This window comes from Cyanidioschyzon merolae, chromosome 18, assembly GCF_000091205.1.
Source record: "Cyanidioschyzon merolae strain 10D DNA, chromosome 18, complete genome".
Lineage (NCBI taxonomy): Eukaryota > Rhodophyta > Bangiophyceae > Cyanidiales > Cyanidiaceae > Cyanidioschyzon > Cyanidioschyzon merolae.
Genome location: NC_010144.1, coordinates 129527 through 150213, shown reverse-complemented (window position 1 = coordinate 150213; position 20687 = coordinate 129527). Strand labels below are relative to the sequence as shown.

General features: G+C 56.4%; 7 protein-coding genes and 1 non-coding gene across 8 annotated transcripts, besides 1 other annotated feature; 5 read left to right on the top strand and 3 right to left on the bottom strand.

Moving 5' to 3' along the window:
- Positions 1–277: 277 nt before the first annotated feature.
- On the top strand, positions 278–1741 carry CYME_CMR055C (similar to cationic amino acid transporter; the record flags this gene model as incomplete). Its single annotated transcript, XM_005538312.1, has 1 exon — positions 278–1741. One exon carries the CDS (start codon positions 278–280, stop codon positions 1739–1741), a length of 1464 nt encoding a protein of 487 aa, XP_005538369.1.
- A 477-nt stretch (positions 1742–2218) lies between these two features.
- Positions 2219–3103, bottom strand: CYME_CMR054C (similar to phosphatidic acid phosphatase type 2B; the record flags this gene model as incomplete). The annotated part of the gene is made up of 1 exon (XM_005538311.1): positions 2219–3103. One exon carries the CDS (start codon positions 3101–3103, stop codon positions 2219–2221), a length of 885 nt encoding a protein of 294 aa, XP_005538368.1.
- Positions 3104–5378: 2275 nt separating this feature from the next.
- Positions 5379–6422, top strand: CYME_CMR053C (DNA repair protein RAD51; the record flags this gene model as incomplete). The annotated part of the gene is made up of 1 exon (XM_005538310.1): positions 5379–6422. One exon carries the CDS (start codon positions 5379–5381, stop codon positions 6420–6422), a length of 1044 nt encoding a protein of 347 aa, XP_005538367.1.
- Positions 6423–9001: 2579 nt separating this feature from the next.
- Positions 9002–10030, bottom strand: CYME_CMR052C (ferredoxin-NADP+ reductase; the record flags this gene model as incomplete). The annotated part of the gene is made up of 1 exon (XM_005538309.1): positions 9002–10030. One exon carries the CDS (start codon positions 10028–10030, stop codon positions 9002–9004), a length of 1029 nt encoding a protein of 342 aa, XP_005538366.1.
- A 350-nt stretch (positions 10031–10380) lies between these two features.
- Positions 10381–10466, top strand: CYME_CMR051R. The gene is given in 2 exon segments: positions 10381–10417; positions 10431–10466. It is a non-coding gene; the product is annotated as a tRNA-Arg (tRNA).
- A 29-nt stretch (positions 10467–10495) lies between these two features.
- CYME_CMR050C (chitobiosyldiphosphodolichol beta-mannosyltransferase) lies at positions 10496–11929 on the top strand (the record flags this gene model as incomplete). Its single annotated transcript, XM_005538308.1, has 1 exon — positions 10496–11929. The coding sequence occupies one exon, from the start codon at positions 10496–10498 to the stop codon at positions 11927–11929; it is 1434 nt and encodes a 477-aa protein (XP_005538365.1).
- Positions 11930–12823: 894 nt separating this feature from the next.
- On the bottom strand, positions 12824–15439 carry CYME_CMR049C (similar to nucleolar complex Nop3; the record flags this gene model as incomplete). Its single annotated transcript, XM_005538307.1, has 1 exon — positions 12824–15439. One exon carries the CDS (start codon positions 15437–15439, stop codon positions 12824–12826), a length of 2616 nt encoding a protein of 871 aa, XP_005538364.1.
- Positions 15440–16339: 900 nt separating this feature from the next.
- Positions 16340–17189: a sequence feature (possible transcribed region).
- A 147-nt stretch (positions 17190–17336) lies between these two features.
- Positions 17337–18182, top strand: CYME_CMR047C (hypothetical protein; the record flags this gene model as incomplete). Its single annotated transcript, XM_005538306.1, has 1 exon — positions 17337–18182. One exon carries the CDS (start codon positions 17337–17339, stop codon positions 18180–18182), a length of 846 nt encoding a protein of 281 aa, XP_005538363.1.
- Positions 18183–20687: the final 2505 nt, after the last annotated feature.

The following is a 20687-nucleotide window of genomic DNA, read 5'->3' as shown; positions in this document are numbered from 1 at the left end:
GGGCGTTCAGTACGCACCTGCTAGCCCGCCACCACGAACTCATTGCGACTCCAGCGACGAACGTAGGCTGAAGCAAGTCGCTCCGGGCACCGACGCTGGTCTTGAAAGCTAGCTTCTGGTGAACGTCGCGTCGTCTGGCTCGTGCGAGCACCCGCGAGCCCGTCGCTGCTCCGTGTATGCGTCGTTCGTTCGCTGGACGACCGAGGTGCCCGCTACCACCACGCGGATAGAGTCTCGAGTCGTACAGAACAAGGACCTTGTCACCGTACTGGCGACGATGGGTCGCACGCCCTCAGCTGACGACGCTGTTGGCGAGGGCAAGTCACCGGGCAATGTTCACCTGGAACCCGTCGACCAACTCGACGCCCGAGTAGCGTCCAGTATGTCCGCAGCGAAAACGAATCCGCCCCGCGCGCTGAGTCTCCTCCAGGTGGTTGGAATGCTCTTCCTACTGACCTCGGGTGGCGGTTACGGCCTGGAGCCTATCGTAGGTGCCGCCGGTCCCCGATGGGCACTGCTTGCAATGCTCGTGGTGCCCTGGCTCTGGGCTTTACCCCAGGCCCTGATGGCGTCCGAGCTAGCTACACTGATTCCCGAAGACGGTGGCTACGTGCTCTGGGTCGAGGCCGCAATGGGCCCGTTCACAGGCTTCCAGCAAGGATGGTGGAGTTTCGTCGACTCCTTGGTGGATAACGCCCTCTTCCCGCGACTTTTCAGCGATTACATCGTGCGCGTAGCACCCGTGCTCGGCGTCTATGGTAGTTGGTTTTGCGGTTTACTCGTTTTAGCACTGTGTACAATAGTCAATATTCTCGGAGTGAGCATCGTCGGCTGGGTCGCAGTGCTCTTTACCGTGGTGGTCATCTCTCCCTTTCTCCTGATCTGCGTCTTTGGTTTCCGTCAAACCCGTCCGGAGGCATGGTTGAGCACACGACCGCTAACGGAGGTCAACTGGCGACTCTTCCTCGCAGCGCTCTTGTGGAACTGGTGTGGCTTTGATTCTTGTTCCACCATTGCTGGTGAGATCGTTGACGTCCACCGAACCTTTCCGCGAGCGATGGTCATTGTGCTGTTGCTGACCATGATGATCTTCACGCTGCCGATCGCTGCAGCGGTATCCACGAATCACGTGTGGAGTGAGTGGCGGGACGCTTTCTGGCCGACTGCAGCGAACCGTCTCGCTGGTGGTCACTGGCTTGGCATCCTCGTGAGTATCGGTGGCATGTGCAGCGCGGCAGGCATGCTCAGCAGCCTCGTAGCGACATCCTCGAGGGCGCTATATGGAATGACGCGCATGGAGATGCTGCCGGGGGGGCTTGGTGTGCTGCATCCACGCTTTCGCACACCATGGGTCTGTGTGCTCATCATTGGACTCGGAACGGGCTGTTTCACCGCACTACCGTTCAATGTGCTCATCCAAATCGACTCTACCCTGTACTGCCTTAAGGTTGCTTTGGAATTCATTGCGCTGGCGGTGCTGCGAAGAAAGTGGCCCGACCGAGACCGGCCCTTTCGGATAGGAGGCGGCTTCTGGGGTCTCTTCTATGTCACTGGTTGCGGCCTCTTCTGCTGTATGGCGATGGCGGTGCTCAGTGGGCTCTGGTCGGCGATCTCTGCAGCGATAACGGTGGCGACTGGACTCATTCTGTACGGCATGCTTCGGTTCAGCCGTCGCTTTCAGCGGGCGCCTGCGACGAGGAACTCAGCATCGCCTTGGACAATCGAAGAGGCACCTGCATGACGCATAGAACGGAAGTTTCGGGTGCAGCTGCTGCACGTGTAGGTTGCTGCCGGTGCCTGTCAAGTGCTGTACGGGTCAACCATTAGCCAGAGTTTCTCGAACAGCGCCATCCATGAATGTTTTGTGAATGCGTCTATGCTATCCAGAAAGCGATGGATCCAGCAGTTGTTGATCCCTAAGAATCCATATGAAACAGTGGGGAAGCTGTTTGGAGGCAGCGACTGGAACCGACTACCACCCAAACATGCTCCTCTCGACGGAACCAGAATAACCAGATTCTCGCCGGACCTCGAGAGCGAGCGTTAAGCACCCCGTCGCAAGACAACTGAGAAGCTGCTGCTTCTCCGCAAGGAATTTCTCCCAGCAGCAACGACGACGACGACGATGACAACGACGGGCGGCCGCCGCTATGATCGAAAGCCGCACAAACGCATGTCCGGCTCAACGACATCCGTCAACGCAAGCACTGCTCGTCGTTTAGACAACTGGCGGACGCTCAAATCCATTAAACGATAACGGATGATACTTCTTATCATGTAAAATGCGCACATTGCTTTCAATGAGCATGAAAATGCCCAAAGCAAAGCCTATGCCGACCAAGGCACCGCCAACCACGTCAGCCGGAAAGTGCCGATTATCCACAATGCGCGAAACCCCGACGAATATCGCCATGAGCAGCGTGATGAGTGCACCCAGATACATGAGGTTGGTCTTCAGCCACCTGAAGCGCGTCTCTGGAAGCATTCGGGCACGACGACTGAGGAAGAGGGCAAAGTAGGTCGCGAATACCATCGCGGTGGACGTATGACCACTGACAAACGACATGCGACCGCTGTTCAAGAAGCGCGCATCGGCGACAGTGCACTCCATGTTACTGAGCACGACGCCGGGGCTGTAGGCAGCCGGCGGGAACTTGCCGTTACCGAAACATCGGGAGCCAAAGTCCGGCCGCAAGCTCCCCGCGTACAGTTTGATGCACTGAGTCGTCATGGAGCTCCATGCGAACGCAGAGATGAAACCAAGCACGTGATTCAGAGCCGCGAAGAACGACTCTCGCTCCAGGTACACAAAAAACTCGTACAGTGCGATGACGGGCGTCAGGACAACGAGTCCAACCAAAAGCAGTACAAAGTATGGCAGCGTCTCGTTTCTGAACGGGTACCAATGATTCGCGTCGTTGACGAAAAAAGGCCTCACAGTTGGTCGCGCGAACCCGAGGCCTATACTGACAGCCAGTGCTGCCAACGACAACGCAAAAGTGCAGAGAGTTGAGGTCAGGTCCTGGAAGAGCACTTGCCGCCGCGGAAAACTGCCTACAGGTTCACTGCCGACAGCATAAGGTGCACCTGGTTCCCGTTCCATATTGGTGCTAGGTGCGCAGAGCGTTCACGGCAGGCGAGTGCTCGTTCGTCAAACTCGATTGCACCAGTGCTGGTGAGCTTCACAGAGACAACCTGCACGCTGGCGGTCACTGAGGAGCCCCCGAGCCAGTCAGACTCCCGTCCGTTTATACCAAGTTCAGTTTGTGCCAGCGCTGAGCGGATAACTTGTGCAGTGCGCTCCAGTGAAGTCTGTAAACTGCAAACAGTTCCGCTCTGCGGACACGTAGGCACGCACTGCGCATCGCTGTTCGAGCATGCTCGCACCGGTGTTCACTCATGGTGTACCATCGATGAAGCAAACGATGTTTTCCAGGATGCAAAAAAGCGTCCAGCGACCAAGAATTATTTTTGCGAAGCATCGTTTATGAGCGCGGTGGTTCCCGCTTTCGCTGTTCATGTTTTGGACGCTGCCTCTCTTGACCTTCGTGCAGGTTATCCTGTCACGCAGGCACCACCGCATGACGCTATTTCGGGAGCTCGATCAAGCTGCTGCGATCCTTGTTGGATACGTGAATACCGCGGGTTCGTCGTACGAAACTGGATCATTGACGCTCGGTTATGGCGCAACGCTTGCACGTAACCTACGCTCGCTCAGGTAGACGCGTTCGGGTTCATGATGCGATACGCAGCGACGAAACAAATCTGTCCCCGGAACAAGGGCATCTGGGAAGGCGGACTACCGTAGGCGACCTGGCCTGACTTACTCAACTTTCGCTTCTGTGTCTACCGCTGCGGCTGATGCATTTCGCATGCCAGTCAAGATCCAGCAGTCATTGCACCATTCGGCTCCGCGCTGACTGAAACAGGAGCAACCTGCTTTGGCTGATCTTTTCGCGGCATTTCCTATCTTGGAACGGAGCAGGCCGATTAGGATTGCACAGCGTTCGCTTCGTGCAGTGTACCCGGCACTTGACACATCTCCAACAGCGCTGCATCTGTTTCGGTTCAGCACACGATCCGTGCTACCTGCGATCCATCATCGCATCAGCGACTGCGAGTGCACCGCTGAAGCGCCACGCACGTTCTGCCGTCCCGATACTTCCAGATGTGACTAGGCTCATGGTAGGATCGCGCCGGTTATTGTTTGTGTACGTAAACGCCTGTCACACTTGTCGGGGACTTTGTTATATGAGTGCGACACGATGTAACGTCATCAACTGCAACGAGGGCAGCATCACGTAGCGACGCGTACGCCTTCGGCCGCCGACACCACCACCTGGGGCCGTGCTAGAGATTACCTTCAAGACGCGGTGGCACAAAAGCAGCCGCATCGAACTGTGCTTCTGGAATCTGAAAACTGAACGTCGGCCTTTGCCACGATATGTTTCGCAAGAATCAAGTCAACGGTTCCTGTCCGATGACGCGATTCGGCCGGCGACTCCGAGTTTGGCAGCGCAAGTGCCGCGAGTGCTTCTCGAGTCGGGTTTCCATCTGCAACACGCACGTTGCGTTTTGCGACCTCCGCTTGAGGGCGTCCTGAACCGAAACCAAGCTTGATACACACGGCGGGTCTCGATTACGACACCACCTATGCGGCTCGCCTAGGCATCGAGATCACGTGTCGTTTCGACGCGCCATGGATCGCGACTCGGAATCTTTGGAACCAGGCTGAAGACAGCGGCGCTTTCATGACCTCGATGAGTCCGTCAAAACGCACCCGAATGCCGCTTCTGTATCCATACCGTTGATAGGGAAGTGTCGAAATAATATCCGGGACCGCACAGACCCAACCTGAACATGAATACCATCCGTATTCGCTGCGCATCCTCCGAAACTCGCAGATGGAATGTTGGGGGGCACGGCACCGCAGGGCGCAGCGTGCCCGTGCGCGTCTGTGTTTCGCGTTGAGGTGCTGGCGTCGTCGACGCGCAGCTGCAGGTAACGTGCCGCAGGGACGGGTTTTTACCCGCAGATCATCTGGACGACCTGGAGATACCGGATCACACGCCAGCTATCATGATCTAGGAGCGAACGCGTCATCCCGCATCATTCCGGGGGCGCTCCACGAGCGATGGCACCCTATGGATCGCGTGCGATCCTCGGATTCCGCTCGTGTACGTACGAGCGCCGCCGCCACAGGCGCCGTCGCAGCGTCAGAGATCGCGCGGTGCCGCGGGAATTCGAACTGGCATCGGGCTGGGAAGCAGCGCGCGCACGCGCCGTACGACCTCGCGGCACTGGAGCGTCTACCGCGCGTGTGCGTGTGCGTGTGCGTCTGCGTGTGCGTGTCAGCGGGAACGTTACTCGGAGAACCCATGCCTCGTCGTGTGGAAGCTACTGCAACAGTTGAGGCCTTGGAGGAAGATCTAGTGGAGAAGAATGAACAAACGGTTGCTGCGGGTCCGACACCCCTCGCGGCGCTGGAAGGCGTGCAGGGTATCACCGCCTCTGACTTGAAAAAGCTACGAGAGGAGGGCGGTGTGCACAGTGTCGAGGCTGTCGTCTACCTGACCATGAAGCAACTCACCTCTATCAAAGGCGTTAGCGAAGCGAAAGCGGAGAAGCTGAAATCTGCCGCAGCCCAGTTGGTGATGGCTGGTTTCACCACCGCCACGGAAGTGCATCGAATACGAAAAGATCTGGTTTTTCTGACGACCGGCAGTAAGGAGCTCGACGCGTTGCTCCAAGGCGGTATTGAAACAGGGAGTATTACGGAGCTGTTCGGGGAGTTTCGCACCGGCAAGTCACAGCTGTGTCACACCTTGTGCGTCACCTGCCAGATGCCTGTCGCCGAGGGTGGCGCCGAAGGCAAGGCCCTCTACATCGATACCGAGGGCACCTTCCGCCCCGAGCGCATCGTACAGATTGCGGAGCGTTTCCAGCTGGATCCGCAAGATGTTCTGGATAACGTTGCATTTGCCAGAGCGTATAATACCGACCACCAGATGGAATTACTCATGCAGGCAGCGGGCCTGATGAGCGAAAGCCGTTACGCCCTCGTCGTTGTTGACTCGGCCACTGCGCTCTACCGCACGGACTACTCTGGGCGTGGCGAGCTTGCCGCCCGTCAGCAACACATGGCTCGATTCCTGCGCGCCCTCCAGCGCCTCGCTGATGAATTCGGCGTAGCGGTCGTCATAACAAACCAGGTGGTCGCGAAACCCGACGCCATGATGTTTGCTGATCCGCGCGTTCCGATTGGTGGCAATATCATTGCTCATGCGTGCCAAACTCGTCTGTATTTTCGCAAGGGTCGCGGTGAGAACCGTATCTGCAAGATCTACGATTCTCCATCGCTCCCTGAGGCCGAAGCGAGCTTTGCTATCACCGAGGGAGGTGTTGCCGATCCAGTGGACTAGTTTCTCTGACTAGGATGCAGGCGTAGCGCGCGAAATGAAGGGCCACTTGCGCCATTCATAACACACTTTGTTGCCGGAACGCCAACCTAGAATGTCCATGCATATATCAAACGACGACGATTGGATCGATGACGCCCTTGGGCCAGCGTGCTGGTCGGCAGCGGCATGACGAAGTGCATGATTTGTGCCCTACATCAGTTTCAGATTAAAACGAAGCACTGATCACAGTGCCCTGTTCCTGTGTAATGTTTTTTTCCGAATATTTTACATGTACAGGCTTGCTATGTCAAGTGCAGTCATTAGGGCTTGCCGATGCGTTCGTATGTTTAAGATTCTCGGTCGCGTTTTCTGTGTAGTTCCTTCGACGCCTGGCCACTGAAAATCGTTGCATCGCGGGAATCAGGACGGTATACGACGCCCTCGAAGTAGGGTTCATAAAATAGCCGATTTCATTATCCAGCTCCGATATACAATGCACCGCGTTTTACCTTTGCTTACGTGTAGCATGCCCAAATCAAGCAGTCTACAAGTATTCGATTCTGCTTTTTCAAGGCATCTCGTGGGTGCTGTCGTTCGCGCTGCTGGCATAACGCGGACAGAAACTCGACCTCGTTTTCGGACGACTCGCTGACAATCTCATGTGAAAAGGTCACTGAATTTGTCCGGTCAGAGCGTAGATTCTGATCGAAGGAAATGTCCTCCTCTCTATGTGGCCACATGTGAAACGGTACTCTGCACCAGCACCAGCACCGGCAGCAGCTGCATGATACCTCTCCAGGGATATGGCCCCCGAGGCTCCTGTTTTGTGCGCTTGCATGGAAACGGGTCTTGGACTCGGACTTGAGTCACCGCGGCGATCGCTTGCGGTGAAGAGTGCGTCCCTGTTTCCCATGAACGGAGCGTAGACGGATCGAAATCTCTCGACTTGGTCTCTAACTTAGAGTCTTCTTCGGGGATTTGGTTCATCATGGATACCCTGTGCGTTCCATACATACTTTCTCGAATGGAGCGTCATGTGTTTGCCTGGACAGTGAACAGCAGACATGTCTGTGGAATCGCCCAGAAGAGACCCGCGGTCGTAGCGTACAGCATCGGTGGAGGAAACGGAGCAAAGCATCGAGTTGAGGGTTCAGCATTCGTCACGTTCACGTATCGAGTGATGAGGCAAGCAGTCAAGCGCCACAGGTCGGCGTTTGGCGGAGGAGCTCTAGCGGACGAATGGGGCGACCTGATCCTAGCCAACCGCTACCGCTGCCAAATCTCGACGAAATTTTGGACGGAGGAGATGAAAGTGACAAGCGAAGCGTACATCGCAACTGCCGTCTTTGCACGGCATGCGTGAACGGTAGCCGAGTGCAGTGAAATTAGGACTCTGGTACTGCAATATCCATGTTCCGACTGCTGTAACGAAGCTAAAGAGAAACGAGAGTTGTGAGTATTTCTTGTCGGAGATAAGATAGAAAAAAGGACGCTGGTAGAAAAACAGATTGCAAAAGGCTGAAGCTGATGATGTACCCCAGAGACCTGAATTCCAGATTGTATGGCCAACGTAGGTGACCCGTGCCATTTCACTCTGACATGGATGTCATGGCGAGCATGCTGAAAGCCTAGCAGTCTACGCTGTCGATTGCGGACGTTTGCAGTTGGTCGTGCGTGGAGGCGGCTTCTCGGGTGCCAGCTCTTTGGTATACATCCAGCGTTCTATCGAGTTTTCCTCAGTATCCGTTTGTACGGGGAAACATGCTACCACTGGGCTCTTGTGCCTGCGCGTTTTTGGCGGTAGTTTAGCTCCTGCTGGCGCCAGAGCGAAACCACCCAAAACGTACTTTCTCGACGGGACTCGGCCTGGGATATGATTCAGACCGAGAAACGGTGTCATCGCTTCATCGAAAAATACATCGAGTAGTGGCCCCTGTAACTCTGCAGTGTTTCCAATGGAAAACAACGAAACAAACGAATGGTGCGTTGCGCTTCATCAGCTCGTCTCCGGTGCAGATACGCTTGAATCCCGGTGCTACCAAGACATCACGGCAACTGGTGCGCTGCATTCCACGTCCACGAGCGATGCCTCTCCGCGCTGGCGACTTGCATGCTGCACCCTCTTGCCCGTCAAGCGAATGGAAGCACGTGACGGTTGCAGCGCCTCGAAGCGCTTCTCCAGTGCTGCAGTCGGTCGCCCGTGCACGATGCGGCACGCATATCGCCGTTCACGTATCCTTCCTCGGAACCGCAGAGGTGTCATTTCTGTCAGCGACATCATTCGCGAGCCGTACACCGACCAGGTACCGTGATCGAGTCGCCGAGTTACGTGCGAGCTCAAATCACTGCACCCAGCTGCCTGGAAGACGCTTGCAAGTATCCGATAAACCTCGCTTTACGGTGAATCGCTTCGCACGCTCTCAAAAGCTGTGGAAGCGCTCTTGAGTGTCGCAAACGGTCACAACGCGGAGCGTTTCGCCCAGCACGACACCGCAACGACTCGAATTCGTCTCCAGTATCCCGTCTACGACAATCGTACCGGGGCGATGGTTGCTCGAGGCGCTCGCTGCCTCGGCAGAGAGCATCACCAGTGCGTCCTTTCAGTATACCTCCACATTGTAGCGATGCTGTTGCTTCAGCTGCTTCTTAAAAGTCGCCCAGTCTACGCCATCCTTTGCCGCGAGATCTTTCATGAAAGCATCGATGCCCGAGTCCATTCCTTTCAAGCCACACATGTAGACGTAGGTGTTATCCTTCTGCAGCAGTTGCCAGATTTCCTCACCACGCTCGGCCATTGCGTCTTGCAGGTAATACTTTCCGCCTTGTTTGTTTTTCATTTCCCTGCTGATGGCGTAGTGGAGTTCGACCTGGTCCGGCGCATTCGCTTTCATCTCTTCGAGCTCATCTCGGTAGAGCAGCGATGACGACGTTGGCACACCCAGGTAAAGGATCATTTTCCCCTTGAACTGATAGTCTGCGTGTTTCTCGACGAAGGCCTTTCGCATAAAGGCACGGAAAGGCGCAATGCCCGTTCCCGTGGCCAGCATAATGATCGTCGCATTCGGGTCGTCCGGCATAAGCATCTCCTTACCCACGGGGCCGGTCATCTTCACTGGAGTGCCCGGCTTGATATCGTTCAGGTAGTTGCTGCAAACGCCACGAACCTCCTCTCCTTTCTCATTCGTATAGACTAAGCGCTTCACCACGAGTGACAGCGTCTTGTAGTCTCCAAAGTCACCAGCGGCAGTGGAGGCTATCGAATAGAGACGAAGTTTATGCGGGCGACCCTTCTCGTCGGTGCCCTCGGGGATGATGCCCACAGACTGCCCCTCGAGGTACGGCAGCTTGCCGTCGTGGTGAATGATGACGTGACATGTATCGCCCGGTGCGTCGTCCCCAACAATCTTCTTGTTATAAATGCAGGTCCCGATAAGAGGATCGTTCGGTTTATAGAGATTCACCGGTACCTTCTTCTCGGCAGCGACCATGCGCAACGTCGCCGGGCGCGAGCGGCACCCAACCCGAGTCTGCAACCGAGCCGACTCAGTCTTGAGCGTACTCGTACGAAGCCCATCTTTTCCAGAAACGTACAGACGATGAGAAGTGATACTCGGTAGAAAAGCGAACATGTTAGCAGTTGCGTTACCTGGCAGCGACGCGAAAGCAAGCAAGCAAGCAAGCAGCTCAAGAGGCGCGCTGCGATCGCGAATCGCGGCTGCGGATCGCACATGCCAGGCACCGCCGCCGATCGCTCCGCGAGGCCGAGCACGCACCATCGCCAATCAATCTGAGCGATCCCCGGAATGGCTTCTCTTTATATAGTAATTTTGATCAAATGTTAGTTGGTGACACCCCGTTCCTGTGGCGTAAAGCGTGACGTCCGATGTATCGCTGAGCAGTTTGCAGCATCGAAGGCTGGGCGTTGCTGCGCGCGCGCCGTGGATAACCGAGCCACAGGGGACGCCCGGAGGCGATTCGCGCCCCCGTATCTCGGTCCACAACGTATTCGACTTCTATACCACAGAGTCGATCGAAAGACTGCGGGTTCGAGTCCCGCCAGGAACGGTGCATTTTTGCGCATCGGTACCGCGGGTATGGCGCTGTCGACAGCGCGGTTGCCAGAGGCAAAGCATGACGACTCGGAGCTGGTGGCACCGCACGCGGTGGTGCTTGTGCTGGGGCGGCTCGAGCAGTCGCCGCGCATGCTTGCACACGCCTCAGCTTTAGCGGCGGAGGGCTTTCGGGTGACCCTGCTGGGCTACGGCAACGTGGACGACCTGAACAACGCGCAAGTTCGTGTTGTGTCTTTATCTCGCGCGACGCCAACTTCCGTCCACGCGGGCGAACAAACGCGACGCTGGCGGCGCCGTCTGAGTTACCCCTGGCGGGCGTTCTGTGCACTCGTGACGCGACTGTGGCTCGTGCGTCGCGCGTTCGATGATATACCGCCGTGGGACCTCCTGGTGGCGCAGAACCCTCCCGCGTTTCCGACCTTGATGTTGGTACCGTGGCTGCGATGGCACCGCGCGCGACCGGGTGCAATCGCCGTACTCGACTGGCACAACACGACGCACTCGATTATGGCCATCAACCGGGCACCAGGCTCCGCTGTCGCCCTTGCAGCGCGTCTGGAGTACCTGCTTGGCGCGCGCGTAGCGGACGCACACCTCGCCGTCACTGGTACGCTCGGGGAGCACATACTCGCAGAGATGGCGCTTGAGCGGAGCAAGTTGCTGGTGCTTCCCGACCGCCCGTTACGCGACTGGACGCAGCGCTTCTTGTCGAGCGCGCTCGATACCGAACAGCGATACCACCGGCGCCGGGACCTGTGTCGTCGCGTTTTCCATTGGACGGATGAAGCGATCGAAAGCGCGATAGCCCAGGTTTGGCTCTGCAGCGCGACGAGCTGGTCACCAGATGAACCCATGGAGCTTCTCTTTCAAGCAGTGGTGCTTTTAGAGAAAAAGTACGGCTGGTCTGGGCGTCTTTTCATTACGGGACGCGGTCCGTTGCGCTCGTTTTACGTGGAGCGATTTTGGCCCCAGCTTGGCCTGACGCGCTGGAGCCTGCACGCACTCTGGCTACCGAGCAGAGACGACTACGCACAGCTGCTTTCTTGTGCTGATGCCGGTATTTCAATGCATCAATCCTCGTCTGGAATGGATCTGCCGATGAAGGTGTTCGATATGTGGGGCTGCGGTCTGCCGGTCATCGCCTATGCGTATCCGTGCTTGGAAAAGGATCTGCCGCTTCAGCGGCTCGATGGCGAGTTGGATGCCTCTGGAGCACCTTCAAGTGCGATGATGGGTACCGCATTCACCGACTTGTCCAGTTTGGTGTCGTCCATCATACAGGTAAAGCGTCACCAAGAACGCTATCGAGAGAATGTCATGCGCATTTGCGCGACGGATCCCACGTGGCAGTGGGAATCGCAATACGTGAAGCGCTTTCTGCCGTTTTTAGCGAAAATGCGCGCAGATATGTTGTCTGCTGCAACGGAAACTACGACACGGATGCATCGCCGCTGACGCACCCGATTTCTTCCAGGTATGGTCGGTCGTTGAAGTGCTACTCTCGTAGCGCCTCTATCACCAGCGGGGGCAATGCGCTGGCGTTTCCACTGCGTGCCGCCAGACGTCAAAAGACGTTGCGTGTTGCTGCTGTTCGATCGCGGCAAGTCGCGATCAGTGCGCGGCCTAGTCAGCGACACAAGCGCTTGTTCACAGCGGCTGGCGGGACCATTTTCGAGACTGCGAACGCCGGACGATGCAAACGTCGCTGTCATGCGGAAAATTCGTCCGCGCTGCTCAGCAGCAGGGTTCCATGCTGGGATGCGTTGCCCGCATCCATTGGCACCCGTACCTGCGTTGCGTGCATCGCATCTGTTCGGCTGCAGCGGCAGTGCCACTGGTAGGCTGCCCAGGGGATCCACGGCCTGCCCGTTCCGTGCGGCAATGCGGGTAAGCAACTCGCACGGCTTGCGTTCCATGCGGAAACATGCGAAACTCGCACTTGCCGCACCATTTGCAGTGACTCGGTCGATACTCTGGTTCCAAATACGGTCCCGAATGCGCAAACACCGCCATTTCCATGGTATACGGTCGATCCATCCAGTCCGGGATCGCCCGACCAGGCAATAGTTGTCGAAATCTAGGAGAGCGGCCACGACAGGGAGCCGCCCGAGGCCCCCGCCCGCCGCCGCTGGATTCCACCAACCCCAGACACGAAAATCGCACCAAAGAACACCATATACCCAAACGATCACGCACCGGTGTACCGATCCTATCTGGTACGCCTGTTGCGCGCACTCGCCAAACGCACACAGACGGGATGAGCGGCACCTCGACGACAGACGTCCGTTCGAGACAAGGCACCCATCGGAACGCCAGCGCGTTCCAAGATGTAGTACCCCAGGAGCGCTCCTAGATCGCGGGAAGCGGTGCACGCAGGCGTTGCAGCAGCGCCTGGGCAATCGACGCTGCACCGCGCTGCGTGTGCGGCCCCAGCGCTGGCGCCGCACACAAATCCCGAACACGCACGCGCGTGCCGTGTGCATCGATCGCCACCACCGCTTGATCGGCGAGCAGCATAGCGCCTACGATATCGGGATCGGCGGCGAGCGCGTCCCAGTGATGATCGGATAGCGCTCGGGGCGTGCTGGGCAGCAGGCCTATTGGAGCTGCAAGGATCGTTCGATCAGTGTCGGTGTTGGTGTCGGTTTCTTCCACGGTCATCGCTGATGCAAGCCAGGTTCGCAGCACCGGATACCGTTCCACCAGGGATTCCGCCTTGCGTACGTACAAGCATGCCCATGATGTGTCCGTCGCATGAAGCGCGCACTCTAAGAGTCGCATCCAGAACGCTGCTCCGCGGCGAATCGGGAGCGTTCGCCGCGAGCCCAGCAATCCGAAATCCACCGCTGCAGTGAGTTCACGGTGCCAGGAGGCACGGCAATCTGGCGGGAGCTTGACTACGACGCCTGTCGGATTCATGCATCGAAAGAGGATGCCGTCCAGGTACGTTGGATCGGCGTTCTGTGTTGCGATCTGCTGTGCAATGATGATCTGGTACGCGGCACGCACGCAGCGCAGGAGGCCCAGCAATGATTGCGCCTCCGTGTCCGCGGCGAATGCGGCGTCTATGATGCGATACATGGTCAAAAGCAGGTCGTTCAAGAGCTTGGCGTTCAAGTAGAGCGCAATCTGCCCAAGACCTTCAGCGATTCGTGGCAGCAAGTTGTTGAGCCGCTTCAAGCGCGCGCGCCTGTCCCGAAGTTTTGTCTGTGGCGTCACCTTGTCCCCAGGTGACCGCGACCTCTCATTTTTCCCCGGCGGGATTGCCGTATCACCTGTATTCGTCTGTGACTGCAACGCCTGCTCCAGCTGCAGTAAACACTGCGCATACGCCTGCGACAGCGCTGCCATGACTTGGCGTCTCGCCCAGTTCATCTCCTCCGGTGTGGATTCCGCTTCTAGGTCGTGGATATCCCGGGAAAGCTGTTCATCGACTTGGCGGTCCAAGCGTTGCTTCTCCTCCATCCACTGACGTAGCGCTCCGTGTTGCATGCGCGCTTTCTTCCGACGGCTCAGCGGATGTGCAGTGTTTCCGCCGTCCGCATGCTGCTGATGGCGCTTCTTTTTCGGGGCCGCATGAAGCGCTTCCAGGGGAACCTTTAGCAGCGGTTCCACAATTGCCGCTGGTGCACGGATCCCTTCGTCTCGAAGGCGCCGGCAAAGGGCTCGAACCAGTCGAACCGCCGTCCGCAAACTCGAGCCCGTAGAGCTTTCAAAGAGCTCCATAAGTTCGCTGGCAGTCGCCACGAGTACTTCATCAGTTGCCGCGTCGGTGCCGAACTGCGACACGAGCATCTCGACCAAGTCCTCTGCATGGTTAAAATGGCAGAGCTGAAGCAGTAATTCCTGACAAGATTGCAGGCACGTCTGCCGCAGCATTCCATCGACTGCGCTGTGGGCGGTATCGGGGCATCTGCCTGCGCCCTCAAGATGTTTCCTGAGCCATCGGATAAAACTCGCATAGGCTTGCAGCAGCACTGATTCATATTTGCGAAGCTTCCTTACAGTCTTACTTAGCCGAACACCGTCCTTAGGTTCGCTCGGGATTCGAATCTGATACCCGGGACAAATATCCAAAAAGAGTTCTGTGAGGGATCGTATGCATAGGAGGGTCGCGTGCGCGCTCCAGGCCGTCCCACTGGGACTGGTGCGCACAGCACGTTGGAAACGGTCCAGTTCACGCAGCAATGAGGGCAGGGACTGAAGCTTTCCCGTCTCTTGTTCGGGATTTTCGGCGATTGCCGCGCACGTTCCTGCAATCAAAACTATAAAGCTATGCTGTTTGGGTGCCAGCGTTTCGAATGCGGATGCCGCATCTCGTCCGAAAGCACGTCGTGTCTCCGGACATACAGCAATCGCCTCATCGCTCGCGTCAGCTTCCGTTGTATGCATGTCGTCCTTGTGGTCTCGGTCAGCTTGTAGCGTGTCCCGCTGCGGCGAGTCGGAAGCACGGCGGATGACATTATGCATGGGGGCGGTGTGTTGCGGGCTTTCTGCGACCTCTTGGATCGGTGAGCGGAGGCGGGCACCGGGTCGCACGAGACGCACTGTCTGCGGGTGACCATTCGAGGTAGCACCTCGTTCTGAGACACTATCCGTTCCGGGAACAAGCCAAGTTCCGGAAATGGGATCTCGCACTGGCAAGCGCCCTGCCTTTCGCTTTGATGACTTTTGTGCTGCCTGGAGGCGCCGCTGCATCGCCGCATAGGCGCGCTCTACCCGTGAGGCAGCGTCCCCGTCTCCATCGCGCTTTCGGCGAGAAGGCGAGTACTTGCCCTCCAGACCGGATGCTTTCGAGGCGTCGCGCTGGCGATGCTTCCTTTGGGGTTTGCCTTGAGGCGGCAGCAGTTGCTTCACGAGGGAGCGCAGGACTGTCTTCGCGCTCCGCTCTGCGCCAGTCGCTGTCGGTGTCTCGTCCGGGTCTGTTGTCTTGCCGGCTTCAAAGCGGTAGCGTTTTCGGTTCATAATTGAAGCGCCTGTGCCTACCGATAGAGGTGCTAGCGGGATCTCTGCGGGTAATGCGGAGTCTATACCAGAGCCAACTCTAAAGCGGTCGCAGTACGGCGTTTTGGCGTCTACTACTCGGTGAGCCCGACTCGATCCGGCTTACTGAGGAGGAGCGAGTACCTGCTTTACGCGCAAGCCTTGTTGCGAACACGACGCGAGTGCGAACGGGTCACTGGGGCAATCCGTTATCTGCACATTAATGTATCAATCAGAACAGACCTACAAATATAGGGAAGAACCCTACCCGGAAACGCAGGCGCACGCATGCATTGAGCTCTTGGGATGCAGCGGGCCGACGGCTGGGCGGCTTTTCGCATGAACATGTACTCACGATCGAACGCTGGGAGAACGTCTTCTAAAACGATAGCGCTGCTTGATAATTCTGTCTACGGGAACTATTGGAACGCCACGAGCGACCGCCCGGGCGTCCTTGGAGCAGCTAAACCCGATCAGCCGCCCGAGCGTTGGTGCTACTACAAGTCAATAGAGTCGTGGTTGACGCGATCGAGCGCCGTCAGCTCGGAAGGAATGCGCTGCCGCATGTCTTGATCCCGTAAGAGATACGCTGCTTTTTTCCAAAAAAGCTCGAATCGCCTCATGCGATATCATGCTGCATTGCGAGCTCCCATTCTACCGGGCAGTGTATGGGCGAGCGAAGACGCAGTCGAGCGCGCCAACATCCGAATCTGAAACGGCGCTTCAGCTTCTCTTTAGCGATAGATCAGGATCTCGTTTCAGTAACGGAGTGTTTATGGTATTTGGACCGAGAACGGGATGCACGGACTTCAGTTCTTGAGAGATGAAACCACGATGGTGGCTCTGATCTTTTGTGATTCGATGAGACGTCATGCTCCCGAGCTTTTATGCACCCACCTGGAGATGTAAAGCAACGATCATTGCTTCTTATTTCGAAGACAACCGCAGATCGTAAGAAGACAAGAAGCGCGTCACAATGCCAATGTATCATGTCCCAACGGAGACCTGGTCATCGCATGTGGCACACTTGAGGCCCATGTTACGTTTACCTTTGTACATCTAAAGCGGGTGATGCTTCAAGAGGCGATCAAGCATCGGTTCCCTCATACAGGTGTGCCCGCAGGGTCACTAGATCGATCGGATATCGATTTCGTGAGGAGCGCACAGCGCAGGAGTTGGCACAACGTAGCAACGTCTGCGGGACCCGTATGCGAATGAAACATCAACGCAGCCAGCGGCGTTCGCGAACTCCGGTGATTCCAGATAAACAAATCCATCCGAAAACAACGTCAAGGGCACGTTGGCAGCCCGCATCGCCATTTTTCTCGGTGCAAAGTCTGTGAGCCTTACCGGACTCTTCTGGATGATGCACCACCGCTGAACACGACAGACGTGGATTCAGTTCCTCCACAGTACAGTGAGCGTCCCACCAGTTCCAAATGTGCATTTCCACGAGAACCAGAAGACAGATCGTGCGACCTCTTCAGGACGCGCATCCACGGAACGCGCCTGCCAATCGAAGCAGTCCAGCGGCACGCCACTGCAGCGCACTGCACGCGAAGCAACGTCAGCGCATTCTTTTGGTATGAGACCGATCCATCCAAGTAGAGTCTCCGGAGCGTCGATACTGATCACTAGCCCGGGGAAGAGAATTCCGCTCCTCTCCCAAGCTCACGACGTTCAACAGGCTCCAGAAAAGTCGTTGTGGCGGGAACAGAGGTCCACCAGGCTTGCGGTGCTAGGCGCGTCTGTACGTGGCGCTCGTGCAGACGCCTCGCATCGCTGCATCGCTGCATCGCGATGTGCGGCACGCGCAGGCGATGCGCGCGGTCTCTACGCCGTATTTGAATTCCCGGCGCTGACTACGAACCCGGTGCTTATGGAGACCGCGCCCTACCTGCGAGAGCCTCACGTCGTGCTGCCCAGCGAGTCGGTCATCACCGAGGCAGTAAAGTGCTTTAATGACGCTGTTGATGAAGCACTGCAACCCAGCGTTCGAGAAAGCTACTTACTTCCAGAAAGCCGTCGCGAGGCGGTACGAGAACAGTTGCGTGCGACAGCTGCGGCCCTTGAAGAGCTCTTGCGTAAGAACTGTGTAGTTTTCGCTCAAGTTCAGGCGTCCTTTCCGGAAGAAGAAGAAGACAATGAGATTCGTGGAAAAGTGAAAACGCTCGAGGCCCTTATTATTGAGAAGGAGAAATACTTGCGGCGGTTACGAGCGGAACGCTGTGCCACAGCCGAACAGTTGGTCAGAGCACAGGCCGAGCGACTCGCCCAGCAGGTGACTGCGTTACAGGCCGAGGCAGTATTCTCCAACGCGCAGTTCGAGGACCTGGTATCAGACAATGAGTCTGATACTGAACTGTCGGACGGGAGAAAACGAGCGCTTGAGGAGCAAGTCCTCCAACGCGTTGAGACGGTACGGAAACTTATGTCTGAACTGCTCCATCGTTTGCCCGCTCTGAAAGATAAAGCTGAGCGACTACGCGAGGTTGCGCAGAGTTTCGGCGGCGTCGAACCAAGCGAAACTGAAATATTCATCAAGGAGGACGTCAGCAACCTGCTCTCGTTCGACATCTGTACAGAGAATCTACGTCCCGAGCAGCCGAACACTGAAGTTGAAACCAGGTCCTCGCGAGCGAGTAAGGAGAGCGCTGGAGCGATTACGCGCGCAAGACTCGCTGCGACCTTGCGTGTCTCTGGCAGCGTCACGCGAATCCGATAGAGATCAGCTCGAAGCGAAAGTGGCAACAAACGACCCGCAACCTGGGATGCCTTTTCGGGCATTTTCATATTTATTCGCTGCTGGCTCCGACGCAGCAGGCGAGCCAAGCTCGATTTCTGTCGAGCTGATTCCAGTGCCAAGACGGACATTGACATTTTTCCAACGACAGCGCCCCGATCTTGTGCAATGCCGATATACTCAGGACGGTGAGTTCCAGAATACCTGTACTAGGACGCCTTGTTGTTTTGGTTTGATTTTTTCTCGCAGGTATTCAAGTGACGACATGTTTTCTGTAGATGGGAGAAAGGTCGCGGAAAGGAATTATGCCGTCACAGGCCGTTTTCGGAAAATGGGTTGCAATGGTCTGAGCCAGATATTCCAGGGTCAGCAGGTGAATGAATCACCACTCTATTGGTCGGTATCCTGAACAATGAGTGCCCAAAACCGAACGTATCAAACTCTAATTAAACGACCTCCTCATCGACAGTCCATTCCGTTCCAGATGTTCTCAGATAAAATACTACGAAACAATCCAGAGGATGTGAAATTTCCGTCCTGGTCATACGAGCGGTGATGAAGAGACACCGATGGACTGGGGGGAAATGCGCGGTTCTCTGAGCGATGGTCTTGCGTTGAACAGCGCACGATCGATGTCGTACGGAACCGCAAAACTCTCTCGCATGAGAAACGGGTGCTCGTCTCGCCTGCTGAGACTGTATTCGGGAGCAATGGTAGACCAGCATTTGGATTCTCAAAGAGCGACAAATCGCAGGTCGTAAAATAGAGACAAGTGGCAGTGACGTCATCGTCAGCCCCGGGTGCGATTCAGTCGCATGGTCGGCCACAAGTCGCCAAACTGACAGGAGCGCTCTACATCGCAACCTTCGTTGAAGAACTCCTCGAGGTGTTGCGATCCCATACGCTTCTGCTCTTCTGTTAGAAAACCCCATTTTCCAGCGGTTAATAGCAGTCGATGAGAAGGCAGTTGTGATTCGTGTCGAGCTCGTCTTCGTACAAGCCTATACTCACCGGCACCATGCAGTTGGAGTCGTCTTCATTGTTGTGAACCGCTATGGCTATGCTCACGGATCGATAGGCAAGTCTCTCGCATCTGTGCCACTGAGCTTCATCGACAAGTGGCTCCCAGCCTTGAGCAGCCCTGAACGGCTCTGTTGCTCCTCTTCCTGTACGCTGGGACGAGACGGAAAGCGCGCTTCAGCCCGTGAGCGCGCTCGCTGCTTAAAACATGACAAAAAGATTCTTGAGGAATAGTGGATATTTACATAGAAGAGGCTAGTGTCAGTTTCAGCGTGGAGCAAGTCCGTCTGAATCCCAAGGAGGAAACGAGAATAGAGTACAGCGACCAAACCCATTCCAACTCGTGAAGAAAAAAGAAGACAAAGAAGCATCTCGTCCCTGCAAGCGAGTATGAACTATTGGAACAAGGTTGCAAAGTGCATCGCGGGAGCTCGTCCGAGGCGTCTCGTTTACAGCGTGGATATGGATAGAAGTTCACAGCGACCACGGGGACCTCCCGCGTGATCATCTGCATGCAGCATGTGAATTCCGTGCCAGCGTCCAGCAGCGATACTCATTTTCCACGCAGCGAGGTGGATGAGGTCCCAGACTTGGGAATGAGTTTCGACCCGGGCTTTGGAAAACATCATGGTGATCGCAATGACTCATTATCAAAAGGATGACACCAAATACCTCTACGAAAAGCAGATGAAGTTGCTTAATTTTTCCAGGGTTCGGCATCATCGGGAATCGGGCGTGGTGATAATGATGGTCATGGTGGTCAGCGGGCACACCACCGCGCCGAGTGACAGCGCCGGGGCCCCATTCTTGACGCACTGAGCGTCGTATTGGACAGGAAGGGATCCCACATTCCGTTCGTTCAGATCGTACACGAGCGTCGGAACGACCCACACAGACGATCTTTGGCAGGAGTACATGCGTTCGCGCTGGGGTCGCCAGCTGCTGCGGTTGTACAGGGGTATGATACGTTCATTCGCCAGCATTTTCCCACGTGTTGGAAAGGGCTATGACCGACCAGCCGCCTAGTTTTATGGCCGTGCATCGCGCTAGACTTGCTGTAGCGCGCAGGGCCTGCACGCTTGCATCTTCAACGAGAGCCGATTACGAATGGAGAAATCGATTCTGTACTATGCCCATCGATGCGCTGAGGACGGCATACACGCAACACGAGCACAGGTTCTCGCTGAAGCAGGCCCAGACGCAGACAATGAAACAGAGCCGGTTGACCGAGTTGGTATACGGTATGCTGACCGAACGTCAGCTCGCGAGGCAATCGCTTGTAACAGGTTTGCGATGACGTGATTCTAATACCAGTCGCAATGCGCGCAGGCGCTTTCTGCACCGAGACTTGGGCGCCGCGATCAACATGCGGAAATGAATCGCGCTATTGGAGCGTCCAGAAGCTTTGTATCGAGCGAACCTTTGAGAGAATCGTTTGCTACCCCGAATGTGCGTTGTGCTGAATCG